Genomic DNA, 27,768 nt, shown 5'->3' on the forward strand with positions numbered 1-27,768 from the left:
TTCCCAGAAAGGACCTGGGGATCCCTGAAGGCACCCGCTGTGCAGAGTCCGGCAGACGTCTCCATGGTGCTGCGATCACGGTCATCCATCCCTTTCTGTGCTCGCGGTTATTGTGTCCGTTACATCCCAGGGCCCAAGACCTCCACCTCACCGATGGTCTTGCCGGCAAGGGCCGTTGGAGGGACAGAAGGCTGTTCTGGCTGTACCTTTAGTTGTCAGCTGAAGGGCCGCCCCTGCGTCCGAAGGCCATGGTTCCTTCCACGCTTCCGTCCATTCCACCTGGTAGCAGGTGTTTGTTGTTAATGGCCGACGGCCTCCCCCGGGTGGCACTGAGCTCAGACCCTCTGGTCTCCAGCACAGGTCAGTTTCGTTGTCCAAGGGCAGGGCTGACCCATGTACCCTCCTTGCGACCCAGCTCGTGGTGCCAGACTGTGCTGTCGGCAGGGCTTCTCTTGGTGAAGTCGGAAGCGATTCCTAGCAGTTGGTGGCCCTCAAGCACGGTGGGGGGCCCTGTGCCGTCTCCTCATGGGGAAACGCACATGGTCTCAGCGTCCAGGACGTGTTCTCACACGACAGCAGCACGAGGGACCCAGGCCTGGTCCCACGGCATCGGGGTCTCCCTGTTTGTCAAGGGGGGGGCTTCCTTTTGTTTGCTGGGCGCCCCTCCTCATCCTGAGCACCTGCAGGCTTGAGAAGACACCCAGGTGTATCCTCGGCCTGGGGGACGTGGTGTGTCTCACAGAGGCTGCTGGGTCACTTGTGCTGAACAGCGTCAACGAAACATGGGGGAGGCTGAGGCCGGTGTCAGTCCCGTCACGTGCCCCTTGGGGCCCAGGCCTCTCAGGCTTTTGAGGATTTGAAACAAAACCAACCTCCTGACACAAAAAGCAAAGGCAGAGGGAAGTTCTTAGTCTCCCCCAATTTTCACGCTGAAGCAGACCAGCTGGGCTATTAGCATAACAGAAGGGAAACCCATGGGCAAGTTAGGGGGTGATGCATCCCCAGGAATTCACACCATCAGGCACAGCCAGAGCCCAGGCACCAAGGAGCCCTCGGGGGTAGCCCCCCTCTCCCCAGGAGGCAGGTCCGAAGACCTTTGGACCCAGCAAGCTTGAGATGCCCCAGGTTGAGAGGCAACTCCAGGTTGAGAGGCAGCCCCAGGCTGTGGCCTTAGAGCGGGCTGACGGAGAGTGGGGCTGCTGACGCTGGAGAGATCTTCGGGCTCCAATCTCAGGGGAGCCAATGTCGCCCGGAGCTTGGAAGGGAGCGGTGGCGGGGCCTGGTAACTAAGGGTCCCTCTGGGATAAAACTCGGAAAAAATGCCAAGAGGAATGGGTGTGAGCCTATGGGATCACACAGACACGCCCCAGAAAGGGAAGGACAGGCACGGGTGAGAGTGAGGGGCAGCGCAGACAGGCACCAAACGCAGGGCACATTCCCACTTTGGAACAAAGAGAGGGAGTTCCAGAGCCTAGTGACCAGGAACGCTGTCTCCAGCCACCTTCCCATCACCAGCTCATCTCAGCTTAGCTGCAGGAAAAGGTCGTTGTCCGATCCCATGCAAATGAGCCGGAGAATAGTGATGCGCAGAGCAAAGGCCCCACAGCAGGGGAAGACCGTGGGCAGCCAGGACTCGGGCCACGGGGCAGCCGGGACTCCGACGGAAAAACCCCCCACTGCTTGGAAGGACACAACGTTTCAAAGGACACGCTAGAAACTATAAAACCACGGCGGGTATCAGGATAGACAACTCAGGGGGGAAAGGGGATGTTGGACCAAGTGAACATCTAAAAAGCATCTGAATGATGCAAGAAATTAGAAATGAAAGGGAGAAAAGTTTTAGAACTGAAGGAAGCACCAGAAGGTGCACACACGTGAGCAGAACAAACGCCGCCAATGACGCCTGGAGGGGAAACAGCTAAGAAGGGGAGGAAAAACCAAAAGAACCTGGGAAAGAGACAAAAAGGACGTGGAAGCCGGGGGTGCAGAAACACAGAGCCCCCCGTGGACCCGGAGAGGTCGGTGATGAGGCGCGCGGCGTGGAAGGGAACTGTTACTGCAGAGCTCAGGAGGCGTCTCCTCGTAGGAAACAGATGTTCAGCCGCGTCGTGAAGAGCCTGTCGGTCCCGGGGCAGTCGGAGTCCCCAGGACGGAGACGCACACTCCGACTCCTGCAGGGCAGACGTGGTGACTGACACAGACCACACCACCAACCCTGCTTCCCTCTGGGAATTCACCGCGCGTCCAGCCCCGTGGTGCAGCCGGCGAACCCACACGATGTTGGGAAAATGAGTTTTGACGGGAAGGAATCAAGCCTGTGCCCCGTGTTTTCCACCTGAACTCCAACTCTGGGGAACCAAAGACTTGAGAAGGACGTTGCTCTGTAAAGTGCTCGAGCTCACGGGTGCTAAGGACACGGGAGAACGCACCTGCTGCATGTCCTGGAGGAAACGCCGGTCCCACATCAGTCACCTGTGCACATCCCAGGAAGGAAGGTGATCTGAGCCACGGGGCCGCCCGACAGAAGGAGCTCAGGGCTGCTGTGAGGGTCTGTCGTCCGGCGCTGACCAAACCTGGGCTGGCGTTGAGGGCACAGAAGCTGCAGGGCTGGGAGCTCGCGGGGCTGGGGGCGCAGAGACACGGAGGGAGGCTTCCGTGAGGGGGAAGATGCTGATTTCTTTCAAAGCAAATGAAGAAAACGAGGCTGGGCCAGGAGAGAAGTGCAGGTTAGCAGACTCGGGAAGGAGACCACGGAGTGCGGAGCACGAAGCTGATGGGGATCCGGGTCTGGAAAACAGAGTCACAAGAGAAGCTCAAACAACGGAGGGAACAGGGGCGTCGGGGCGATGAACTCACGTCTGGGAACAAGTGTTGCTGCTTGTTCTCAGGTGGGATTACGATGATCTTCTAAAAATCTTCTCTTAGTCATGCATCCTGACATGTGGACACGTGGGGTTTACAGGAGCTCTGGGGTTTGTCCCAAAATAGTCAGAGTGCGGTGGCGGGACCAGGCACGTGCGGGGCTGGCGGGAGGCAGTGGCTGAGCCCGAAGGTGCCCGAGGCGGTGGACGCGCTGCCCCTCGTCTGTTCTGGACGTTGTCACACTAAAAACCTGAAAACCGGTGTGCTGACTGTGACTTCATGAGTTGAGCGGGGGATGTGGTCATTCTCACGGTGTTGGGCCTTCTCCCGTGGTGGCCCGGGGGGTCCCCCCAGACTCCAAACTCTTGGCTTCACTAGGAATCACCGCTTCAGGCCCTCTGAGTCGAGCTCCCCTGCATTTACCCCGCATACAATGCTTGTCTTCGGCTTCGCCCCGTCCTGACACTCGCCCCTCGTCGCGCACCAGCGTCTTCAGGACGGGACCTGCTCCGTGTCTGAGTACCGCCATCACTGCCCCTGCTCCTGCGGCCCCTCCCCGTGTCCCCAGCTGAGCGCTCCTGCGACAGTCACATCCAACGCTGCCTCGCTAACGGCTCCTTATCCCAAGCCCGCGGCAAACATGCGCTTTCCCATGGCCGCAAGAGGAAAAGCTGCCTCGGTTTTCACACACTCACACTCCAAGGCCTGACAGAGGAACGAGGACCTCGCTAGCCAGCTCACGCAGAGGGAGGCCGGTCACCGCGGAGGGAGCCCCGCACTTGGCCGTGTCTCCGTGTGCCCACAGCGACACCATCCGAACTGGGCCGTCACCACGCTGCGGGTAAGGTGGACGTGACCAGACGGGGGGGCTGCAGGAGCAGGGCCACTTTCTGGAAAGGAAGCAGGTGCTGTTGCCGGCGAGTGTCCTCGAGCAGGACACCACACGCTGGTCCCCTCACTCCCCTAGGGCTCACCCGCCCAGTGTCTGGCAACTCCGAGAATGTGACTCACTCCAAAAGCTGCAGGGATTTCTGAAATCTGAACTGGAACTGCCCGTTGGCTGGTTTCAGATGATCCGTGGCTCAGTCCTGTGGGACCCACAGCAGCCACCCTTCTCAGCCACGGTCGGTGGGATGGAGATGGGTCTGGGTGAGGAAATGCCCCAGATTCCACTTAAAAGGGAGAGCTCTTAAGTCAGACACTTTTAAGGCAAGGTGGAAATTGAAACTGTCTTCTTGAGTCACGGAGGACCTCCAGGGAGAATTCAGTCCTGGTGTCCGCCAGCGCAGGGGACCATGCCCTGGGGGCCTGGGTAGGACAGGCACCTGCCTTCCCTTGGACTGTCCTGGCCTAGGAGCCTGGGGTGCTGGAGGAGAGAGGACACATCTCCAGCCCCTCTTAGTGGTTTCTTCTTCTACTTCCTGGGGAAAACCCGTCTAACGTATCTTGTTTCAGGGGATCCTGGGGGCTCCATCAGTGAAGCGTCTGCCTTTGGCGCAGGCGATGATCTCAGGGTCCTGGGATCAAGCCCCACATCAGGCTCCCTGCTCGGTGCGGAGTCTGCTTCTCCCTCTCCCTCTGCCTGCTGCTCCCCTTGCTTGTGCTCTCTCTCTCTCAAATAAATAAATGAGATTTAAAAAAAAAATCCTCTTACTTAAGACTCAACTGACGCATCGCCTCCCTGACCGCCCGACGTCCACGCAGCCTCGCAGGGAATCCCCAGGCTGCGTTCTCGTGGAAGGTGCCACAGACGGGCCTCAGCCCCGGTGTGGCTGGGGCTGTGTGGCCGCCGACGCGGGTCCCATCCCTGCAGGACAAGTACTCAGACCAAAGACGCAGAGAGCCGGTCCCGTCCCTGCAAGACAGGTACTCAGACCAAAGACACAGAGAGCCCAGGCACAGCTAGATGTCCACGGAGGGCCCAGACCTGGTCACTGTGCCCGGCCTGGTGCCGGGGAAACAGAGAGTCCCCATGCTGAGGGAGGGGCTGCAGGTCTGTCACAGAAGCGTCCTGTCCTGTCCGCTGGGGCACTTCAGCAGAGACCACGACCGCAAGTTCTGGGGTCCAGCGCTGGAGGGCAGTGATGACACAAGGGACGTGTGACAGGGATGGAGGCCTTCTCCCCCAGGGATCCGTCGCAGGGTGCCCCCAAGCCAAGGAGGAGCAGACCTGCATGGCCAGCCTAGGGTGCTAGGACAGAGACAGGAGATGACGTCCACCTGGCCATGTGTCCCCGGTGTCCCACATGGTGGACGGCAGCTGATGTTCACTCAGCGTGTGCCCGGCAGAGAGGGCGGCCCGTAGAGGAGAGCTGGGGACAGGTTATGATCTGGGGACAGGGCCCCGTGTTTGTTCCACTGTCCACTCGGCCTTCCCAGGCCAAGGTCTTTCGTGGAAGGCTCACGTGTCCTGGCAGGGGATGTGGGCTCACACTGTCCCCGAAAGCTTCCAGTCCATCAGAGAGACGGAGCCATGGGAAGCTCCCAGAAGTGGACGGCCTGGACCACATGGCAAGGCCTGGGCACACGGCACTGCATACAGCAGGTGCTTAGCACTTGCTGGATTAGCGAGCCAGAACCTAGCTTCTCTTTCCACGAGGGAGTGTGTCCTCCTGGCCTACGGGTGCGTGCCCTGCTGGCAGTCCTGGGAGGCTGGGAAGGCCCCAGGGTCCCCTGCTCACGCCACGTGTGGGCTCCTGGCAGCACGAAGGGGCCCCTCGTGGAAGCAGATTCCGCAACAGGCCCGGCTCCAGCACGAGGGAAGACGCCATGGCTTCATCTCAGAGTTCACGTGCCCCCTGCCAGCACGCACCGTCCCCGGGAACCCCCGCCAGCCCTCCTGGGCCCCCGCTGTGTGACAGTCAGAGACGATGCCCGGGTGCCAAGATCCTCGCAGGAGCAGAGATCCAGGAAGGGAAGGTCGGCGGAGAGGCCTGACGAAGGACCAGGGAGGGAACTCTGGGGGCGGGGTCTGGAGCCGACCCGGACTGGCCCCCGCAGGCTGGATTTCGGGTGCGCCTCCAACTGAGGGCTGGCCGTGTGGACGCTGCCTAGAGAACTCTGCCTCCCCCCGAGAAGGCCAGGGGCAGCGGCCACACATCTGTGGGCAGTCCGGCGTGCTCCCGGGCTCACTGTGAATGCTGACATCTGGTCTCCCCTTTCAGAAATACATACGTTTACAATTATTTCTGAACAGCAAATAAATGGCAGTTTTAGTTAAAATGGCAAACTGAAATCCTGTCACAGCCGAGGCTTGCACACGCCATCCCCAAGGCAGCTATGACCAGATCAGCGGCGTAGGCAGCCCTGATGACCTGGGGCGCAGCCTCAGCGCCGTTCACAAAGGTACAGGTCTCTGCACAGAACCATCGACCAACCCGACTCGGGAGCCGTGCACGAACGACTTGGAAAGCAAGTGGGTGTCAACGACTGGTTCGCCACACAAGGCCAAGGGACCATGTGCCGCGCCGCGTCGGGAGGTCCCCGGAGAGGGGCGAGGCTCCCACACTGCTCCCGGAATGCAGACCGTTCTCACTCCATAGGGTCAACTAAAGGCATGCTGGTAGCAAGTGTATTTTAAATTCTGCCTCTTTTCCAGCCTTATTCTAGAGCATTTCAAAGAAGCAACACTCTCACTTTCTCAGCAGCTAATTTTCCTGGGATCCTAGAAACCCTGTGTGTGGACGTGAACACAGCTTGCTCCCCCTTGTCTCCGCGGCATGTTGCCCTCCACTGCCCACACTCACTGGCCGTCACATGCCTTTGTGACCAGCAGCTTCCTGACCACGGTACGGGTGTTTCCCTCCACCCACACAGCTGGCTCTCCTGGATGTGGCTCAACCTGGGGCAGTCCCTGGGACGGTTCGGTGCCCTGACAACCCCCACACTTTAAATAAGGCTTTTTATGTCTTTTGGACGATAGTGTTGTTTTTTGGTCTAGATGGATTCTCCCAACGCTCGGTGCCCCAAGTCGGGTGTGGAACTGTTGGGGGGCAGGTCTCAACCCCGTGACCCAGCCTTGTCCAGAGGACCTCCTTGGAGCGTGCCTTGGCCCCCGTGGTTTGCCAGGAGGAGAATACTCAGGCCATATTTGGAGCACGTAGACCGAGGACAAGGTATTCCTGCCGATTCTACGCTCTGGTCGCCTCCAGCTCACACTGCGTCCAAGCCCAAGGAAACGCTCCACGCGACATGACGGCTTCATGGGGTCAGGCCAACTTTCGCACTTGTATCCAAAGTGTCCCCCAAACTCACCAACTACAGAATCTACAAACTTAGAAACAGACACTATTCCAAGCCAAGAGATTGTCTCGGTCGCCCACCGGACAAGGAATCTATGCCACAGCGTGGGCCTGTCATCGCTGAAGGAGCCCGGCCACCCACCCTCCCGCCATTCTGGAGAAGGCGTCTCCCAGCCTACCCACCGGCGAAGACGGGCGCCTCTGGAAGGCCCGGAGGCCACACGCGTCATAGACAACTTCTCTGATGTGTTTTGCAGATCATTTCCTTCTGAATTTTTGACTAAATGCCTCCCTTTTGCTGACTCCTTATAATAGTTCAGTTCAATTATTTGAAATGAGTCCTAAGTTCTTCAAACAGACGGCCCGTTAGGGAAGCAGGTCTGAACTAAGTCAAGACCGCGCGTCAGAACGCGGCAGCTCCAGCGGGCGCCGCGGAAGCACGGGGCGAGGCCATCGATTTTCCCTCTCAGGGAGGACGGAGGATGGTGCGTCAGGAGCGCAGTCCATCAGACAGTCAACAACCAGCTACTTGAGAGGCACTCAGCGGCTCGTTTAAACATTTCCGTAATCTGAAAGCTCATCCTGGGGATGTACTTGTCTTCCCAGGGAATTTCGGGGAAAGCGTCACTCAGACCTGAGTGGCCGATCAGTCGATGGAACCCCATCGTGGAAGGGTGTGCACTGTGGATGGGAGTCGGGCGGGGGTTCGAGAGAGATGCACGAGCAGGAAGCCACGTCCAGAGCGAGCATGTGGCTTCTTCCCTTTCTTCTCCCACGTGGCTGCCAGTGAGCGGCCCAGTGTGGGAAGACGTGACAGCTTCTGGATGAGGAGGAGTTCTGTTCTTTATGCAGACAGGTGGACCCTCAGGGACGGCTTCAGCCCCTCCCCTGGAAGCCTGTTCTCCAACTGTATACTACAGTATACCTACTGTATACGCCAGAACCCGCTAATCAGAAACACACAGAGGCTGTCAGGGGCTTGCAAGAGCCTGAACAGATGGACAACCACCTTCTTGAAGACAGACAGACACGCGGGGCTGGCGCTGGCGGGGTGACCACCTGGGACAATCGGCTCTGAGTGAGGGACACACAGACCCTGCTGAGGGGAGCCTGCGGGCGAACACAACAGGTGGTCGATACGAACGGCCGCAAGGTGAAGGAGCGGCCGGTGGAGCGTTCTAGGTCCCCAGTCCAGCTGCCTCCCCACGCAGAGGGGACATTTCCTCCCGGGATCCGGGGAGAGAAGAGCTGCCTGGACGGCGGGACCCGCAGCTCGGGACGGACACGCAGGTGGAGAGCAGGCGTCTCTGCCCGAGTCCTTGGGGTCGGGTCCAAGGCTGCTGTTTAATTCCGGACAGCCCTCGGATGATGAACGCGAAATCGATGTTCTGACGTTTCTTAAACGCCAACTGATCAGAATTCAAGGCCGGTCCCTCGGGCGAGTGAGAGAGAGCAGGCCGAGTAGACAGATGGCCCAGCCACTCGGGATCCTAGGCGGCCTGTCCTCCCTCGTGAGCTCCACGTCGTCGCCCAGTGGCTGGAGTTCCCAATGCCCGGTGCCTTGGGAAGGGTGTCTTGTCTCCAAGATTCTAGGTGCATTTAACCAGAGGGACGGAGACCGGCGTGGCCGATTCCCGTGGCCGGACATAAAGACATATGACACTTCCCTCCCTTTCCCAGAGCCCTTGGTCCATCGAGGCACTCGACGTCCAAACTCTGGCGCATGCAAGTGTCCTTTGATGCCCAAGGTGACTTTTTAAGGAGAAGGTGGGACACGGTGGGGGGGGGTGCTCACTCCAGCACCACAGGAACCTTGTGCTCAGGCAACTGCAGTGTGGGTCCCTGTTGCCCCAGGTAGGAGAGCCCCCCTCCCTGCACCGGGACAGGATCATCGGGGACATGGGGCGCCGGGCGGGCCGAGTCAGTGGGGCGCGCCACTCCTGATCTCGGCCTGGTGAGCCGGAGCCCCACGTTGGGCAGAGAGATGACTGAAAAATAAGACCCTTAAAAAAACTTAAAAATAAAAAAAAAAGAAAAACAAAGAATAATCAAGGGCATAAAAACGATGACCGCATAACGGTTTTAACCAGAAATCGTTATAAATCAATGATGTGAGGTTCATTGTCCTCAGACACACAGGGCACGGTTTTTCTTTATGATGATCACATTTTCCATTTGTGATGCTGTTTAAACAAACACCAGTTTTTACAAGTTCGTGCCGGAATCCTGGCCGACGCCGTCCCCAACCTTCCGCACCGCACAGCCCGCCAAGACACCCACCTGCCTGCGGCCCTTCATGGCGGCCGTCCTTGCGCTGCGCCTGCCATGGACAGAGTCCTGTGGCTTCCCTGACTTTCAGTGGGAGGCTCTGTTCTGCTGAGCAGAGGGGTGCTGGGCTCCGGCAGCTCCTGACTCCTGAATGGGCTCGGGGTTCTAAGGTACTTTTTTTTTTTTTAAAGATTTATTTATTTAATTGAGAGAGTGTGCGTGTGTGTGAGCCAGGGGAGGGGCAGAGGCAGAAGGAGAGTCTCAAGCAAACTCCCCACCGAGCGTGGAGCCCAACCAGGACTGGATCTCATCATGACCCTGACATCATGACCTGAGATCACAACCCTGAGATCGCGACCCTGAGATCACGATCCAGAGATCATGACCCTGAGATCACGACCCTGCGATCACAACCCTGAGATCACGACCCTGAGATCACGATTTGGAGATCATGACTCTGAGATCACGACCCTGAGATCACGACCTGAGCCGAAACCAAGTTGGACGCTTAACCGGCCACGCCCCCCAGATGCCCACATACCCAGAGCGCTGACGCCCCTGACACGGGCACGTGGCCCCTGCTACAGGCCTAGGCCACTTGTGACCAATACGTGGGTGGCAGGTCGTGGCCGCATGTGCCCGCTGGGCTATGGGGAGGGCCGGGCTCTGGTCGGACAGCGGGCACCCCTGAACTCGGAAGTGGCCCGTGACTCTCTCTTCACAGGTGGCCTTTTAGATCCCCCACTTCCTGGCAGAGACAGTGACCCAGCAACCCTGCCATGCCTTCTGCCGCCTTCCCGGGAGCGTAGACACACGGACCCTGAATTTCACCCCTTTGCGTGGGACTCAGAAGGAAAGGAGCCACCAACCGTGGCCTGCGGGAGCGGCTGACGGTGGGTCCCCGGGCCGCGGGTGCTGCCGCCACAGCCAGAGGAGACACACGTGGGGAGCTGTGCACGCATGGAGTGTGACCGCCGTCACACAGAGCCCTCCCCCTTTTACTTGTCACCTCAGGCTGCCACGGGAGCTCCTGCAATCTCGTGCAGACCGGAAGTCTGAGGTCGGGTGAATGACTTTGGCCAACATCAGCAAGTGAGCAGAAGGCACCCGAGTCCGACCCCAGATCTGCCGGACACGCAAACCCACACCCTCACCCAACACACGGCACCCAAGGCACCCAGTGGGCTCCGTGCGTGTCTTCAGGGCTCAGAGGCCAGGCCGGGCAGGGCACAGCGGCCCCGGGGAGGGCTGGTGCTGGCCAGGCGCTGTCCAGTGTCCTCGGTGCCTAGAGCCACCATGACACCTGCCCACTAAGGCACGGGGCCGTCACCGAGACAGAACCTGAGGCCCTCCCAGCCTCTGCTTACTGGTTAATTCTGCTCTTTGCTCAGTCATGGAAGTCAAAACGATCGTTTTTTTTTTTTTATCTCTATGCTGTCTGCGAAAGAAAGACGTGGGAGCAAAAGGCCTTGTCACCTACCGGTTCCTCTTGGTCCTCAGATTCCGGTCTCCCCGGCCGTCCTCAGACTGAGACCCGCCGCTGTGGTCGGCTGGAAGAAAATCAGGTTAATGAGGTTGGAGTGTCTGTTCCCATCACTCTGGCAAACCACCAAGACGCACTCCCTTTCAAACAGTCATCTGGGAATGAGGGTCACACAACCAAGCCCTGGAACCAGCTTCTCTCGGCGCTCCTCGTACGTTCCGGCAGAAGAGCAAGCTGGTGGCCTTCTGAGCAGAGAAGGCATTTGGAAGCCGCCCGATCGTCCAGCCAAGCCAGAGGACAGAGAAGGGGCAGTGGGCCTCTCCCAGCCCCTCCCCGGGCACCGGGGACGCAGGCCCTGGTGGGGACCTTCTATGTCACGTGTACCTTCATGTGCTTGCAAGCGGACCAAGACCCCTGTCCCTTCCTCCGTCCACCGCCGGGAAGGGTTCCCCCTCCCCTGCACACGGCATGGACTTCACTCCAGACCACCTGTCTACTTCCAAAACACAAACCGATTTTGACGACAGGTCCCCTATTTCCGTCCTGAGGAGACTGGCCTTGTAAATCTTTGATGTGATTTGAAATCGAAAATAAAAAGGGGCTTCAGCATTTCATATTTGTCTCCAAAAGGGAGAGGAAAAACACGGCTCAACCTGGTTCTAGAATGTTATGACTTCAGTCCTGACACACGGATGAGTCCGCACGCTGCCTGGCATCACACTGCTTTTGTGCTCACTTCTCCTTCCGCATCCATCATGCCCAGGGGACCACTGTCCCATGCTGGACAGGGACCCTGTGCACGTGAACTTGGAGCGGAGTGGGGCTCCCTGTGGGGCAGGTGTGCATGTTCGGGGAGGGGCGGGCGTTCAGGATGTGAGCTCCGGGAGGCTGGTGTCCACACCTTAGTGGCACCTTCAGGACGCCTCATGCACCGGCAACCCGGGCTGCCCTGTGAGCTGGAGAGAGGATGCTCGGCAGTTGCCAGGATTAGCTGGGACAGGTCCCGGGTGTGACCCCCAAAACTGTCTCCAGACATTGTTAAATACCCCTCCAGGGGACAGAAGCCCCCTCCTCACTGAGAACCACAGGAAAGAACCCCGTGAGAAATGAGCTCACAGGAAAGCACCCCGTGAGACATGAGCTGACCCCGTAGCCCAGGAGGCACGCTCCCCTCCCTGCTCCGCCCAGCTCTCCCCTCCTGGCCTCTCTGCCTCACCCCAGCCCTGCACAGTGAGCCTGGGGCCACCCTCCCACCCACCGTTCCCTGCCCCAGCCTCCAGGCCCACCTCAGCCCTGCACTCACGACCCCAGGCCTGGATGCCAGTCCCTCTGGCCCTGCACGTGCTGGCCTCGCCCCCGGACTCTGCCTCAGACGGGACGTCCCCACCCGGCGCCTGCAGACAGCGCTCTCCCTGCTCGCTGAAACCCGCGACACTCACAGCAGACGCATCACGCATGTGAACGTTGCTGTCCCGTGACCTCTAAGAGTGGTGTTTCCGCGACCCAGGGAAGAAGAGGCACCTTGGCTCATTCCCAGGCGCAGAAAACAGAAAGATCCCCAAGACTCTGGCCGCCCTTGGCAAAAAGAGGGGCAAAGCAGGGGGGCTGTCCTAGCTGGGCAAGCGCCCCCAGGAGCCTCTCTTCTCATGGCTGGGTCAGAAGCGGCCCAAGGTGGAGACCTGGGGCAGCGGACCCGGGGGCAGGGTCATGGGCACTGGGAGGAGAGGCCAAGCAGCAGGGCTCCCTCGCTTTTCTGGGTGCTCCCCTGTACCAGCAGCCGCGCTGCCGGGTCTCGGGTCCCAGCCAGGACCGGAAGTGCAACAGCTCGACCGGACTCTGACACAGCCCGGAGGCAGCGCTGGACCCCGAGACCTGGGCACCCCGGCTTCGGACCGACCGGCTGGAAACCGCGCTAGAACAGTCCACGGAACACAGGCGCACACTGTTTACCGGCTCGGAAGTGAGCTTGGGCTGCACGTGTCCTGCCACAGTGGACCTCCTCCCTCCTCTCTCCCTCTGCTCCCTGCTCCCTTCCCCCTCCTTCCTGCCCCCTCCCCCCAGCACAGGCAGGCCCACAGCAAGTGGCAGAGACAGGAGGGGCGTCGGCCTGCACTGGGGTACGTGAGGGCATCGGACTGGGCAGGTCCAGACCCCGCACTGTGGCTCCGCGGACCCCACTAGCTGGGAGCCTCCTGACACCCACATCGGTCTCTGCATTCTTTGCTCGTCGCAGGTCATAGCCAACCTGTGAAAAAGTGCAGAATGAGAGTTAGGCCTGAGCAGAGCCCGGCAGAGTTCTACATGGCCCAGAGAGGGGGCAGAAGCCTTGCGAGAGGTTGCTAGGCCAGGGGGCCACCAGGGACCCGCGGTCAGTCACCCTGAGGGATGAGCTGCCTGGTCACCTAGAAACGCTGCACTGAGGGTGCTCCCCTGCCCCCGAGGCTCACTGAGAGCTTGCCCGGCTCCTTCCCCTCCCCGAGCCCCATAAGACACAGGGTTCCCCGGTGGGTCCCCCTCCCTGCTGCCTGGGGTGCAGCGTGGGCGACCCTGCTTCAGCAAGTCCCCTGGCCACTGGTCTGGGGACTCCCATTGCTCTGTCCACCTGCGGCCTCTCCTGCCCCACGACACGGCTGTCACTTCCTGTCACTGCCTGTGGGTCGTCTGCTCGTGGTTGGGGCCGGGGTCCCGCCCAGGGCTGGCCAGTCTAGCCTCCCAGTACACAGTGACTGGTCTGGAAGGGAACTGCCGTCCTCCCTCGCCATCCTGCCTCACTCCTGGATCGCAGCGGAGCAGACAGCTGGAAGCATTAAGTTCTGGGACAAACCACTTGGAAAATGCTCTCCCGGCCTCTCCTGTCCCACAGCTGCATATGGCCCAAAGACACAGAAGGGACATAGCCCCGGGATCGGCGCTCACTCAGTGGCACCTCTGAAACCCGGAGGGGCCCGCCATCTGGCCACCGGGCTGCAGCAGAGGAGGGCCGAGTGTCACAGGGCATCATGGAGACCCCACACGGTGCAGGCACCTGGCCTGCCCCTTCCAACCTGCTGACTGGCAGCTTCTACTGGAGCGTGTCAGCTCCCCGCAGGCGGCTTCCAGGACGGATGGCCTGTGTGTCTCCATTCATCTGCTGGGTCCGGGGTCCTGCATCAGTCACTGTGCAAAGGCCAGGGGTCAATGGGTGCTGTGGAGCATGGAGTGCGGGTCCCGTGAGAAGGTCAGGGTCCCTCCCAAATAGCTAGGACGGGGGAACTCTGCATTGGGGGGGTCTCCTCAACCCGATTCTTGGGACAGGTGATGCCAACCTTGGGCTGCAGGCAGTCGCCAAGGACGTTGTCAGCTGAGCCTGGACACCTGGTCCCACTGTGGCTCTGAGACTCGTGTGCGGTCCCTGGGCAAATACAGCTTAGGAAAGCCAGCTTCTCTCAAGCCACAGCTGTGTTTACTCACAGGGACGGTTTTATGTCCTGCTTGCAAAATGAACATGGTTACCAAAGCACACTCGTCTTGAATATAAATGACTAAAATGTTTACAGAGGAACAGAAGCCAAGTGACGTCTGTGCCACCTCTGCGGCAGGTTGGGGACAAAGTGGCTGAGAGGACAAGGCTGCCCGCCCCTGACCATGGGTGTGTCAGGCACAGGGAGCAAAACACTTTCCAGAAGCACGTTCTTATCATGGGCTCATGGCTCAGGAGAAGCCCGGTAAGGCTGTCCGTCCTCAGAGCGGAGTCTGACCCACCCCCACACACTGGAGAGAAACGGGACCTTGGGCACGGTAATTAGTCCATCTCCTTTAATTGCCTCTTCCTTAAAATGGGCATAAAGCTGGGGTTGCAGAATGATGGCCCCAGGATGGCCGTGGCCGGTCACTGCACCTGCGAACGTATCAGGTTCTACGGCAAAGGGGGGTCGAGGAGGCTAAGCAGCTGACCTGGGCACAGAGAGTGTCCTGCGCCACCCAGGTGAGCCCAGTGCAATCGTAAGGACCCTTCTTCCCAGGGAGGGAGGAAGGCAGGAGAGTTGCCAGAAAGATCTGATGTCACTGTCCCGCTGTCCCTGAAGGGGGCCAAGGAGCCTTGGGTAAAATTCATTTATTTCATTGCCTCCTGAAAAGTAACCAGAGTCAACTGGAATGCTTAATCGTCCTGTTTCAGACTAGAAACAGGTATTAATACATTCAAATCCGAAATGACTCAGAGTTGAGCTAAATGTGAAAAACAACATTCTCCACCAAGAACAATTTCCCCTAGGGCCGGTTCTCGAAATAATCAGGGTCAAATCTTTTGATGAGTCACGATGGATGAACAGCCAGGGAAAAATGTCACTTGCCGAAGGCTGGAGGTCATCAACTCTGCCCACTAATCGCTAATGAATCCTCCAGAAATACCTCCTGCCCTAATTGTCTGGCAGCAAACGAAACAGTTTGGGTGGGTGGATCTTAGAAAATTAGAAATTACTCCCGGAAATGTCAATTCATCCGCAACAAGAAGTCGGGAGTCGCAGCCATCTGCATATCTTTAAGATTCTGGTTAAAAAGCCGCAACACTCCTTTAAGAAAGCCTTGTCCTCTTTTGACAAGAAGAAACAAGGTTAAAGCTTGTTTTGTAACGACACGTAACGGAATCAGTGTATCTATCTCGGTAGAGTGGTTAGGGGCGTCAGCGAGCGTCTGATGCAGCAAATCTCGATTAATCCAGTATTTCGGTTTGTTGAGGTGGTGTTGTTGGACTTCAGCCTCAATTCTACTTTTCCTGAGCACAGTGAGCGAGATGGAACGCTGATCTGTGACCCGGGTAATTTAGATCCTGCTGTTAAATTAATTAAACAAGAGGCCATTAGGCTGCCAGGGCTCTGAGGCCTGGGAGGTCCATTTAAGCAAACTGAAACCAAGGCCCGTGCATGTCTCAGGGCTGCAGCATCACTCACAACGCCGCGGACGGCCGGTCGCAGACCGCCAAAGGGGCTCAAAGCTACAGCCAATCCCACCTTCTCTGCCCCCCTCTCCCCGGTTCCCGTCAGCGCCAGGCACGTGTCCGATGGGGCCCTGCTCCACGGGAACCCGGTTTCTGCACAAACAAACTCTTCTGGTGTTTCATACACAGCGGTTTATCCTCCACCTGCCCTTCACCCCAGTCCTCCCTCCGATACGGCAGAAGGCTCAGTGCCGAGTTCTGCCGACACCCTCTGTCTCTCCTAGACCTGGTGTCACTGGGTCCAAAGGACAGAAGCCACAGGGCAGCCGGCATGGCCTTAATGAGTTCCTTTCTCATGCCTGCCAGTGCTTTGGGGGAAAAAAAGAGGGAAGGAAGGAGGAAGGGGGGAGGGGAGAACAGCACCCAGTTATCTACGGTGCCAGCTAAGGAAACTGCATTATTTGTCTTTGACCAACCAAACCCACTCGCAGCAGCGGTGACCGCCCCTTGGCCGGTCTCGTGGGACTGGGGGTCTCGTGAGGCCGAGGGGGGCCGTGCTCGGCTGCCCGAGAGTTGGGCCTTGGGAGATTGTTTTCCATGAGGATTTGTTTTCAAACCTTTCAACGACACATCCCTTTAAAAACAGACGGTGCCCCATCAGAGGAGACAAAACCACAAACCAAGGCTTCCGGTCCCCGCGTACAGCCACGTTCCCACAGACGCACTTACGTGTGCACCGAAGACACCTCCCGTCCCAGCGGGGGCTGCCCCGGGCCCGCTGGAGAACGTTCTCGTCATCTCAGTGAAACGAGCCCATGAAACCTGCCTGCCCCAATCCCAGCACACCACGCCCGCGTCAAGAGCACCGTTTCCCAGGCTCCTGGCATGGTTAAAAATGTTTAGAAAACTTTTCAAACACTGTTTTCTAAAGTTCCAGCTAAAGGCCTCCGGCTTTGACTAAAACCGTGGGTAGATACTGTCGTGCGTTGGCCCTCTATCATGAGAATAAAAAACATCATAGCAAAGTCAATAAAACACCCCATAAAAATAAAACAAAACCCTCTTTTAAGGGGTCAAGATCCAGTTTCCTGGCCTCTCAGCTGTGTGTGTGCCTCTCGGGCGGGAGGCCGCTCCTGACTCTGAGTTTCCACGGTGAAGCCAACGCTCTTTCAACTGCGTGCCTGGGGAACGGGCTTTCCCAACACTGCAGCTAATAAAAAATATATCCCATCTGATCAGAAAGGACCCTTGCCGGAAACGCTAACGGTTCTTCTCTGACTCCAGGGAAATGGGATTTCCACGGTTGTTTGCAGACACAGCGACCTGTCTGCCAGGTGCCTGTTCCCTCCGGCGGGAACGCACCCTCCCCCCAACACCTGCCTTCCCGGGAAGTTAAGCGCCCTTGGAAGAAACAAGGGATGGGTCCCGTTCGCAACTCCGACGGGAAAGTGCGAGGGAGACGGAAACATGGTCTCGTCTGCGCATGTGGTCTCCCACGCGGAGTTCAGGAAACATCTGGAGCAAAAAGTAAAGCTGGCTAATGACCGGGGCGGGGGCTTCAAGCAGCCAAGGACCGAAAACACCTTCCCTGAGCTCACCGCGCTACGAAACGCGGACAGAAAGCCCCAACCACCCTGGAAGAAAATGTCTCTGGCAGAAAGTGCTACAAAACCTCAGTGACTACGTTCTCAAAGAGCGAACACAAGTGCTTCAGAAATGGGCTTCCGGCCCAGCCAGGCAACCCCCCCGCGTCCCGCCGGAGGGTGAGGGATCCCGGCTTAAGCGCGGCTCCTTACACGTCGGGGCCTCTAGCTTGCGCTTGTGGGGCGGGTCCTCGATGATCCTGGTCAGGTCCCCGCGGTTCTTCAGGTCCAGCGGCTTCTCCCACACGGACAGCTGCATCGTCGGGTTGAAGAAGAAAACCCGGTCGTCGCCCGTCCAGACCACACACCTGTTTGAGCGGAAAACTCGCCTCAGGTCCCTGCGAAGACACTGAGTTCAGAAATCAGCGGCATGCGACCTGACCCAGAAACCCCCCGGGGCCCGAAATCCGCCCCTTGGCAAAGGTCACTTCTGTCCCATCTAAGTCATAATAGCTGTGTCTGGCTTTCTGGGGGACTTCACAGAGCTTCTCCTATTTCCCCACTTCTGGTCTGGGCTCCTGGACGTTTCTCCTTGGGCAAGTCCTCCCCCTCCCCGGGCCCCAGCTTCCCAAGCGGCCTCCCAGAGCCCTGCAGGCCAGGGCTCCCAGATTCCAGAAGCAGTGGGACTGCGCAGGAAAGCCCACATGTGCTGAGAAGCTGTGGCTATTGGTTCTCCTCTAACCGGGGACCTCTGACCGATGAGGAGCCTCCTCTAGGCCCTGCCTTCATCCCTGGCGACCGGCTGCTCCCTTGCCCAGCCAGCCGTGCTGTGCACCGTCAGGATGGAGCGAGCCAGCACCGGACACTCAGCTCTGCACAGAGGACACTCTCTAACCTCGATCTGCCTCCTTGCCCCCTCCCATGGGCCATGCAGAGGGCTTGGGGGCTGAACCCTGCGTTCTGGGATTCTGAACAGACCAGGCTCATCCCCAGAGGGCTGCTGAGATGGTCTGACGGATCCGTGTGCCGGCTGGGCCAGGGTCGTGGGTGTGGTGGGCAGAATGAGGCTCCCTAACATGCCCACGTCTTAATCCCTGGAATTGGGAATGTGTGACCTCCTGCAGCAAGGGCGGCTTTGCCGCTGTGGTAAGTACTTTCTTGAGACCAGAAATGATCCTGGATTGTCTGGGTGGAGGAGGGAGGCAGGAGGGCCTGGTTAGAGGAGGTCACGGAAGCAGAGGTCAGACATGCACGAGGCTGGGACGGGGGAGGGAGGACCCCACGTGTGGCTCTCCGGGACGGAGGATGAGCTGAGGAAGACAAGAGGCCCCAGAAGCCAGGAAAGGCAAGGAGCAGGGTCTTCCCCGGAGGACCTCCAGGAGCAAACGGCCCCACCCACACCTGGATTTGAGTCCCGTGACACGCGGTGGGATTTCTGACCTCCAGAATTATGAGATGCTAAATTTGCGGAGTTGAACCTTCTGGGTTTGTGGCAGACTGTGGCCCCTCTCTGTCCTGGGCGCCAGCGTCAGGACCCACCTCCCGCCAGAAGTCACCTTAACCCCAAGCACCGGGCCCACACGCACTGGCCACCATTGGCCTAGACACCGAAGTGTGGAAGACGGTGACCCGCCCTCTGGCTGACATCTCCTTCAGCTCTAGGCCTGTCCTCGACCTTCAGGTGACTTTGGGAGCTTCCCCTCGTCCAGGTGGCCTGAGTTCCATCCTGTGTGTAGGACGGGTTGGAATGGAAATGCGCATTATTCTACCCAACCCACCCACCCTACCCTGCTATGGGGACTTGGAGGCAAGTCGCGGGGCCCCTGCGTTTCTGAGAGGCGGGGGGCTCTCGGGCCCACAGGGGTGGTGCCCAGGCCTGTGCTGGGGCTGGACATCGAGGGCAGGGCTGGCAACCAGGAGCAGGACTTTGGATCCCGTCCCTGCCCTAGCATGCCTGGGCGGGCCCTGCTTTGCCTCTGCAGGCCCGAAGGAGCTACGGGTTTTGTCATGAGCTACTCGTCGGCACAGGAGGGTTTTACTTAGTTTAAGTTGAAGGTAATTACGTGGCACCGTAAATTGCCCAAGTTCCACCACAGCCGAGTTCTCCAGTTGGGGTTCTGGGCTGGCAGGGACCACATGCCCTGTCCCAGCAACACGGCTCCTCCCCACGCAGACGCAGCTCCAGGGAGGGAGGGCGCCTGGCCGGTCCGTGCTCCGGGCAGCACGCAGCCCTCGTCGGCACCCCGCTGGCCAGCCCGCGCGCTGGGGGCCTGGAGGGGATGGTTTTCCCCGCTCTCATCAGCACCCGGTTTCTCGGGACGGCGGTTCCTGCCGGGTCAGGGGCAAGCAGGCCCGCAGCGCGAGGGGTGACCGAGCCTCTCCTGACGCTGCCTTGTGCCCACTCAGGCTCCTGCTGCCCACGACGTCCCGCGCGGCCCCACGTGCGGCTGCGGGAGCTTCTCCGGCTTCAGGTCCGAAGCCGCCAGCGGCAGACTGGTCTGCGGTGTCTGACGGTACTTGGCCTGAGCGGAATGTTCCAGAGCAACTCTGGCTCCTTATGTTCCTGTCGGCCCCTCACCCCAGTGTCCGCCCAGGAGCCCCGACCTCTCCTGATGGGGCGGAGAACGACTGCCGCCAACAGACCTCATGGGCACCGCGGCCCCTGGCAGCCGGCCCCATGTCCCCCACCGCTCCCCAGCAGCCCCGGAGCCCCACCCCCCGCACTGACTGACCTGCTCCCTCCTCTACAGCCCTCGAGGCAGAGAGCACTCAGCTGGGAGTCCAGGGGCGCAGAGACCTGCCCTCCAGCGTGGCTCGGCCTCTGTGCCCGTGTCCCCCAGCCCGCCGAGTCATGTCTTGCCATCCTCATTTTTAAAAGACTGGTGGACGAGGGTCTCGTCCCATTTTCTGTTCTTCTCTCATCATGTCCCAGTTTGGGGCCAGACCCCAGTCGCGGCCTTGCTGCCGCCCCTCCTCTCAGAGCCCCCTCACAGGCAGGTGCACCCAAGCCCTGAGCTCACGGCCGCGCGCGTCCTTAGAAAATGTGCTCAGCCCGTCCCGACCTCTCCCTGAGGCTGCGCCTCCACTGGGGCCGTCTGCAGCTCCTAACTGCCTGACTCGGGGTGAAGGGGTCGGTGTGATCCATGGTCCAGGGCGCCGGGGCTTGGCCACAGCTGCCCTGTCCCCTTTCCTGCTCCCCTCTGCCTAGAAATCCCTCCTTCCTAACACACAGGCATCCAGATCACTGCTGCTGCTCCCTCTAGGACATGGAGCAGGACAAACCCCAAAGGGCAAGAAGGACTAAGTGTTCCAGGAAGCTCTCCATCAGGTGAGACAGCGGCTGTGTCTGTACCAGGGACGCCGCCTCCATGTGCCCCCACCGCCGCCCTCTTCCCCAGAAGACCTGCTCTCTGGGTTTTCCAAACCAAGACCTGATCCCACCAAACACAGCACAGCCGTCCCTACGGTCACTCAAGGATGCAGCCAACAACGTGAGATATTTATTGGGAAGGGAGTGGTTAACCAGGCTCTGTGGACATGCCAGGGTCCTGGGTCACGTCCGTTCATCCCACAAGCAGCTGGGCCATGGAGATGCAGGTTTCCGGTGGCTTGGAGTGCTGTCTGTCTGGCTGTGGGCACGGGAGGGAGCAGAGCTGGCTCTAGACCAAGGTCCATGAAGGGCCCAGCCTCAGATCACCCCCACGCCCTCGCACCTGGCTCTGGGAGGCCGTTCTACCCCGGAGCAGCTGGCCTCCTAGCTGGTCGACTGTAAGGCGCTCGTCTCCCTAAGACCCAGGCAGGGTGCTGGGTCCTGAGAAAGTTCTGGTCAGCAGCAGGGAGGGGACTTGAGAATAAGAAGCTGAAGACGAAGGGAGATATCCATGGCTCCCCGGTGGGGCAGTCCACATCCTGTCATGCAGTGTCCCGGGGCTCAAGAGCCTTTCAACTCTGGACCCTTGGCGGCCACGAAACAATCTTGTGTTGACCTGACACTGTGCTCAAGGGAGGCCGGTGGGTCTGGCAGGCGGGCCTGGGTGGGTGATGCTCGTGGGTGAACTGGGGCAGTGAGCCTGGACTGGTGGCTTAGAGCCAGGTGGGTCTGGGCGGGCAGGCATGGGCACCCAAGTCTGGACTAGAAGGCCCAGCAGCTGGGAGCAAGCGGGGTCTGGACAGGAGGCCCCGATGGAAGGGTCTGGATAGGAGGCTTTGACAGAAGGGTCTGGCAGGTGGTTCTGGCCAGCAGGGAATTAGGGTCTGTGCTGAAGCAGCCCCCAAGGCCATACTGACTGGTGTGAGAGGAGCCCCAGATTCCTGGCCTCCTCTAGTGGAGAGACTGAGGCGGGGGAGGTCCTTGTGGGACCGAGCTCTGGCAGGGCCTGTGGGACCCACTTGAATTCCTGCCAGGGTCTTGGTTTCCAAAGAAAACCAGGCACAGACCGGAGCACCCAGGGCAAGTCCGCTGTCTTGAGCACCAGGCGCCGGAGCTGAGGGCTACCAGCCTGCTGAGCCCGGTCCTCCCTCCTGCCACCTGCCCTGTCCCCAGTGAAACCGGTGGCCCCACACTCAGAAACACGCTGCCCCACGGCAAGGCCCAGATCTTCTCCCCAGTGCACGCGGTTCATTCTACCACCAACTTCCTGAGGGACCCTGCCCCCGGCCCCACGCGCTGCTATTAACTCTAGGAACAGACTAGCACTGGGGACATATTTGGCACAATTCTCCGAAGATCCTGGGTCAGTCGGCTGTTTCGGGGACATGATACCTCCGTAAACTTCCGGAGCTGAGTCCAGGGACACCCCTCCCGCAACCGAATCACCGGAAGGGCCAGCGCCCAAACCTAACAGTGTAGGCAGGAATCCCCACCCCAGCTCCAGAGAGGGGAAGCGAGGACCTAATTAGGCAATTCGGAGCGGGTATTACCAGGGAGAGAGCCGAGGGAGGACAGTGAACATGGCGCACGTTTCCATCCAGGCCACAGAGAGCCCAGCCCCAGTGCCATGGGGACACGGGCAGCCTGGAAGCTGGTGGCGGCCTGCATAGCGTCTGCCCATCCGCTTGTTACGGTTGGTTTCAACTAGACAGAGCCAGCTGTAACATGCAAAATTAATTTTATGTATCATTTTATGCACATTTTAAGTAATATGTATACGTTCGCCTTCTTTAGTCACACTACACAATATCTGGAGAGCTGCCATATCCCCTCTCCTCTTTACCTGTCCCTGTGCCCCAGAGGATGACATTAGCACATCACAGTTATTCAGGCTGGGACAGAACATCCCCCCTCAGCAGCCCTCACAGATGGGGATCTGGATCCTGTCCGGTGAGTCTGCCCTGGCCGCTACAGGACACGCCAGGGGTCCCAGGGGCACCTGAGGACAGCAGACCCCCAGGGCCACACTGTAGCTCTAGGAGTATCCAGATTCCCGCTGGGTCCTTCCCTCTCTCCACCTGATTTGTTCCCCCACCTGCCTGACCCAGGAGGACTGTCCTGAGGGGACAGAGCCTGATGTCCCCTGGGTCTCCCCCTAGGGCTTACGGGCCTGGAGAGAAAAGCAGGGTCTGGGTGCCCTTTGCTCTTCCCTCCCTGTCCTCACCCCTATCCTGCTCAGGAAGGGCCGGCCCAGCAGCACACAGGAGCTCCGGCTGATGCACCGGGCGGGCTGCGTACGGGGGCACAGAGTACGGAGGAGAAGGTGAAAACCTCCCTCCCACCTTCCCTCCTGCGATAGTGTGACCTGCAGTAAGAAATGCATATTTGGTCTCATCACTGTTCGTGGCACAGCACTCCTCAAGTCCTCAGGATCTCCTGAGACACGAGAGCAGAGACATGGGTCTCTTCTTACTTGCATCACAAGCCCTTTATGCCAAAGAGGTGACTTGGGGACAGCCCACAGGGATGGGGGCAGGTGGCCAGGAGAACCCGCCCCGTGACTAGAGGGTTGGAATGTTCGACCCCCACCCTCGCACCTCTTGGGACAGAAGGGGGTCACCAACGGCCAATGACTTAGTCAATCACGCCTACATGGTGAAGCCTTCACAAAAACCAAAAGGAGGGGGACCAGAGGCCTTCTGGGTTGGTGACCCCATGGAGCTGGCAGGGGTGGCCCCGGGAGAGGACGTGGAAGCTCCTCACCCACCCCCCACACCTCACCCCTGCACTTCCTCCACCGGCTGTTCCCGGGTTGTTCCTTCTACAACGAACCAGAAATCTAGTCCATACAGAGTTTCCCGAGTTCCACGAGCCGCTCTAGCGAATGAATGCAGCCGGAGGAGGGGTCGTGGGGATCTCTGATGCGCAGCCAGTCAACACCAGCAGAGGGGACAGCGTGGACTGGACACCGGGGTCCGCAGTGGGGAGGGGCTGTCTCGGGGACCGAGCCCCTGACCTGCGTGCGGGGTCTGAGCCGTCTCCAGGCAGACGGGGTCCGACCGAGTTAGCCTGGAGCACAGCCAGCTGGTGCCGCAGGAGGCTCGGTCCGGAAGACCCGCAGCGGGGGGTGGCGGGCGTGAGGTCATGCGTGGAGTCCTGAGAGCCCAGGAGACCCAGGAGGAGCTGCCGTCTGCCCTCCTCAGCCCACTCTCCGCCCCGCCACCCCGACAGCGCTGGTTCAGGGAAGAGCGCGTGGATGTCCTGGTGACGTCTGCTCCTCCGGACGAGGCCACAACTGCTCACAGCCATGACCTGTCATCGAGGGGACACACTCATGTCCAATCAGCGGCTGGACGTGGTGGCTTTGCCATCCCCCAGGATGACCGGTCAGGCTGGTGGACTCACAGTGTCATTCCAGAAAAAAGATGGTCCAGACGCTGGACGTGTGGGTGCCACCCCGGGGAGAGGTCGGGATGCTGAGGGCGCACGGCCCGGACAACGGACGGGGGCAGCTTGGCACCTGGCATCCAGTGTTGCTGGGAGAAAGGGGCCCCCGCTCCTCCCCTGGAAAGGCTGCTTGGGGGGATGAGAGGACAGAGCGGTGGGGAAGGCCGGTGGCGGCTCCTGGGCTGTGTCCTCCCTGCAGCGCCCGGGAAGGGTGTTTTGGCTGATGAAGGTCCATGAGACGTACGCGCCTGCCCCTGCTCTGAACAGTCACCGTAACACTGTCCGAACTCCGGACAGCGTCTCTCCCTTGGCCTTTGGTTCCTGCGCGTCCATTTCTTTCCCATTTTCAAACGGGCAGCAGGAAGGCACCCTGCAGCCCCGCGCAGAGCTGGGCTCCCGTCAGATTCCCGGCTGCCGTCTGTCCAGCCTCTTGGAGAGGAGACGTGGACCTCAGGAGGCCTGTTCCCAACACCGGAACGAGGCTCAGGACTGCCATGCGTTGTCTTCATGGAACAAAGATCCCGAAGGCTCCATCTTGACCGTGGCTCTGGGCTTCAGGAGACTCCGCCTTTCTGGGGAGTCACGGTGTCGGCGACACACGGCCTGCTCCCTGCACCAGGTCCTGGCCGTTGTGTCCCTTCCCGGTCGCAGGACGCAGGCCAGGGGCCCGCAGCAGCTCCCCACACCCTATCACCACCTCGGCATGGAAGCGAGGCCCAGGGATTCCCGCGAGCGAGCGGGGAGCAGCGCGGGGATGACACTTCCACGTCCCGTCCCAGGGGCTGCTCGCCCGGGGGCTCACTGCGGGTGGAAACGGCCTCCTCCTCACGAGCTGCTCGTCGCCCTTCCCCACTCTGGGCCAACATTTCACCGAACATCGGAATCCCCTCCTCAGTCACGGGTCACCCGTCCCTTCCTCGACAGAACGAGAGGCTTGACGATTCTAAGGGGACACAGTGACATTTGGCTTCACTTCCGCGGTGAGTGCGTGAGGCAGGGATGGCTGTGGGCTCTGGCCACCACGACCTCACGCGAGGAAAGCGCATGTCCTGCAGGGGGACAGCCCAGCATCCTCCTCACGGCGCTTTCTGATAACCTTCTCGTCAAACGTCATCCTCACTGACGACGCTCTGCGGAATTTCCTTCCTGGGAAGGTTCTACCAACTTCACCCAAGAACAAGCCAAATGGGTCCACCATTGAGATTTAGAAAAACCCAGAGAACCTGCTATTAAAACGTCACACTCAGCAGATGGGTAGTTATGACTGAATAAAAGATGCCTTCAGGGGCACCTGGGTGGCTCAGTGGGCTAAAGCCTCTGCTTTCGGCTCAGGTCATGATCCCAGGGTCCTGGGATCGAGCCCCACATCGGGCTCTCTGCTCCTCAGAGAGCCTGCTTTCTCCTCTCTCTCCCTGCCTGCCTCTCTTGCCTACTTGTAACCTCTGTCTGTCAAATAAATAAATAAAATCTTAAAAAAAAAAAAAAAGATGCCTTCAGCCAGGGCTAAGACAGCGAACAAAGTCAGAATGACAAGCTGTGATCACAAAGTCGGGCGGAGCGGGGCCTGCACCTGGGCGTCCCGCCTCTAGGCTCCTGTCCAGAGGAGGCCCCTAGGCTCCCAGGCAGAAGGCTCCACCCGCCGCTTCTCCGTGGCCACGCTGGGACTCCCACGCCAACCTCCACCACAGCCACTTGGGCAGCGTCCCATGCGCACCCGCCAAACTGCGACCTTCCTCACGGCAGCGGCACGAGTGGGCCGCGCTGGCAGGAGGCACCCGCTGGCTGGTGGAGTCAGCTTCCTGCTGGTGCCTCCGGCTCCGGTCGGCCCCCGGCGCGCCCTCATCTCCTTCTAAGCTGCTGGGAGAAGGAGTCGGCGGTTTGCTGTGAAGGCGTCACAGACATCGAACTTGCTACGTTAATCTTGACTTCTTGGAAAATGGTCTTATTTCAAAACAATATTCATTTTTAAAAATGTTACAAAAATAGGGAATTACTGATACATCCAGAGTCTTGTAAAGGTCTGTGAAATGTTCTGGACTGGCACCAGCATTGACTGTCAGTTGAGCCAAAGCTCATGAATTTACACTTCAACAGTTTTCAGTTTTTTCATGTCTTCAACGGTTCCAAGGAGAACATTTTCATGACCCTCCGATAAGAGAGTGGCTGAGTTGTCCCCGAATGGCCTGTGGGTCAAAAGCCAAATTATAAAGAAGGAGGAAGGTGAGCCCGAGAAATGGATGCACAGATCCGTAAGAGACCGGACAGTGCTATTCGGGAAGGACCACACGGAAGACAGGAGCAGACCCGGAGGACGGGCTCGGATGACATCACGTCTCTCCCTCCGGCTTCTTCTTCCAGGTTGCGGCAGGTAGGACATCACTTTCTACGAAAGTTCATACATAGTCTTCCTTTTCTTGTTTCTCCTGAGAATTTCATGTGTCAGGTTACGGCATCCTGAGGCCCCTGGCGGCACGGGGCTCTGCGAGCTTCTGAATCGCAGACCGGCTGAAGACACCGTTTCGGGCTCCGAAGCCATGTCGGTGGTTCGGCTGACACAGGCGGGAAGAATGAGGGCCGGCGGCTCCTCGCCCATGTCCACCGGGCATCCCCGCACTGGCCTGGCATTGCTAAATGTCTTCGTGCGACACTGGTACTTTGAAGAAGGCTATACGTTGGACCGTGTGTCTCGGCCGCACTTTGGAAACGATCACGGAAGCTGCTCATTTGGGCGCTCCACTCACACTCACCGGCCTCACACGGAGCCACGAGCAGGACTGCCTTCCCTGCTCTCGCCTGCAAAGCAGTGAACGCGCCCACGCGCCCTGGGGCTTTCGCGGGGTCCCCGAGGAGCCGAGCTTCCAACCTTCCACAGCAAGTTTCTCCTTTTCCACTACGTTAGAGTGATTTTGGGTCTTAGCTGACCCTGCCGTCCTCCCACACATTCAACGGCTCAGCTCCAATTTGGTAAAAATGTGAGCACACTGTAAACGTTAGCAGAGTAAGAATATTTTGATTTCCCTTTTAGGGGCACCTGACTGGCTCAGCCCATGAAGCCTCCTGGAACCGAGCCCCACATCAGGCTCCCTGCTCAGTGAGGACCCTGATTCTCCCTCTGCCTCCCCCCAGTTCATGCCCTCTTTCTCCCCCTCTCTGTCTCAAAGGAATAAATAAAATCTTTACAAAAAAAAAGAATGTTTTGATTTCCATTTTTTCCGTTTTACATGTTCTGAGTAGATTCCAAAACCTCTTACTTCCTCATGTGATGCCAGTTGCCCCCACGGAGCTCTGTGAGGTCAAGAGTGGTCCCTTCCCAGCCTGTGTGGCCTGTCCCACCTATCCTGAAACCTCTAGAATCTTCTAGAAATCTCAAGTTTTGTCAGGAGAATGTTGGTCTGAGGTCAAGGCTCAGGTTCACAGTTGATGTCTCACTCCTGGCTCTTGGCCTGAGCCCTCACCCTTCCCTCTGGAGGAGGGTCTGCTCCTGAGGGCAGGAATGGGGCCTGCCTGACTGACGTGGCCACTGTGGAGAGGATGTACCCTTGGGGTAGAGCAAGGAGGCAGCCCCAGACCTGAGCAGGGAGCCCTGGCGCTGGACGGTG

General features: G+C 59.3%; 1 protein-coding gene across 1 annotated transcript in view; it reads right to left on the minus strand.

Moving 5' to 3' along the window:
• Positions 1 to 27,768, minus strand: part of TCERG1L (transcription elongation regulator 1 like) — a 172,398-nt gene that overhangs the window by 27,389 nt on the left and 117,241 nt on the right. The window contains exons 7-8 of the mRNA XM_046027910.1: positions 17,566 to 17,720; positions 10,852 to 10,921 (exon numbers count right to left, since the gene is read on the minus strand). Coding sequence (XP_045883866.1) covers positions 10,852 to 10,921; positions 17,566 to 17,720 — 225 coding nt within the window. The remainder of the gene's footprint in view (positions 1 to 10,851; positions 10,922 to 17,565; positions 17,721 to 27,768) is intronic.

This window comes from Meles meles, chromosome 13 (assembly GCF_922984935.1).
Source record: "Meles meles chromosome 13, mMelMel3.1 paternal haplotype, whole genome shotgun sequence".
Lineage (NCBI taxonomy): Eukaryota > Metazoa > Chordata > Mammalia > Carnivora > Mustelidae > Meles > Meles meles.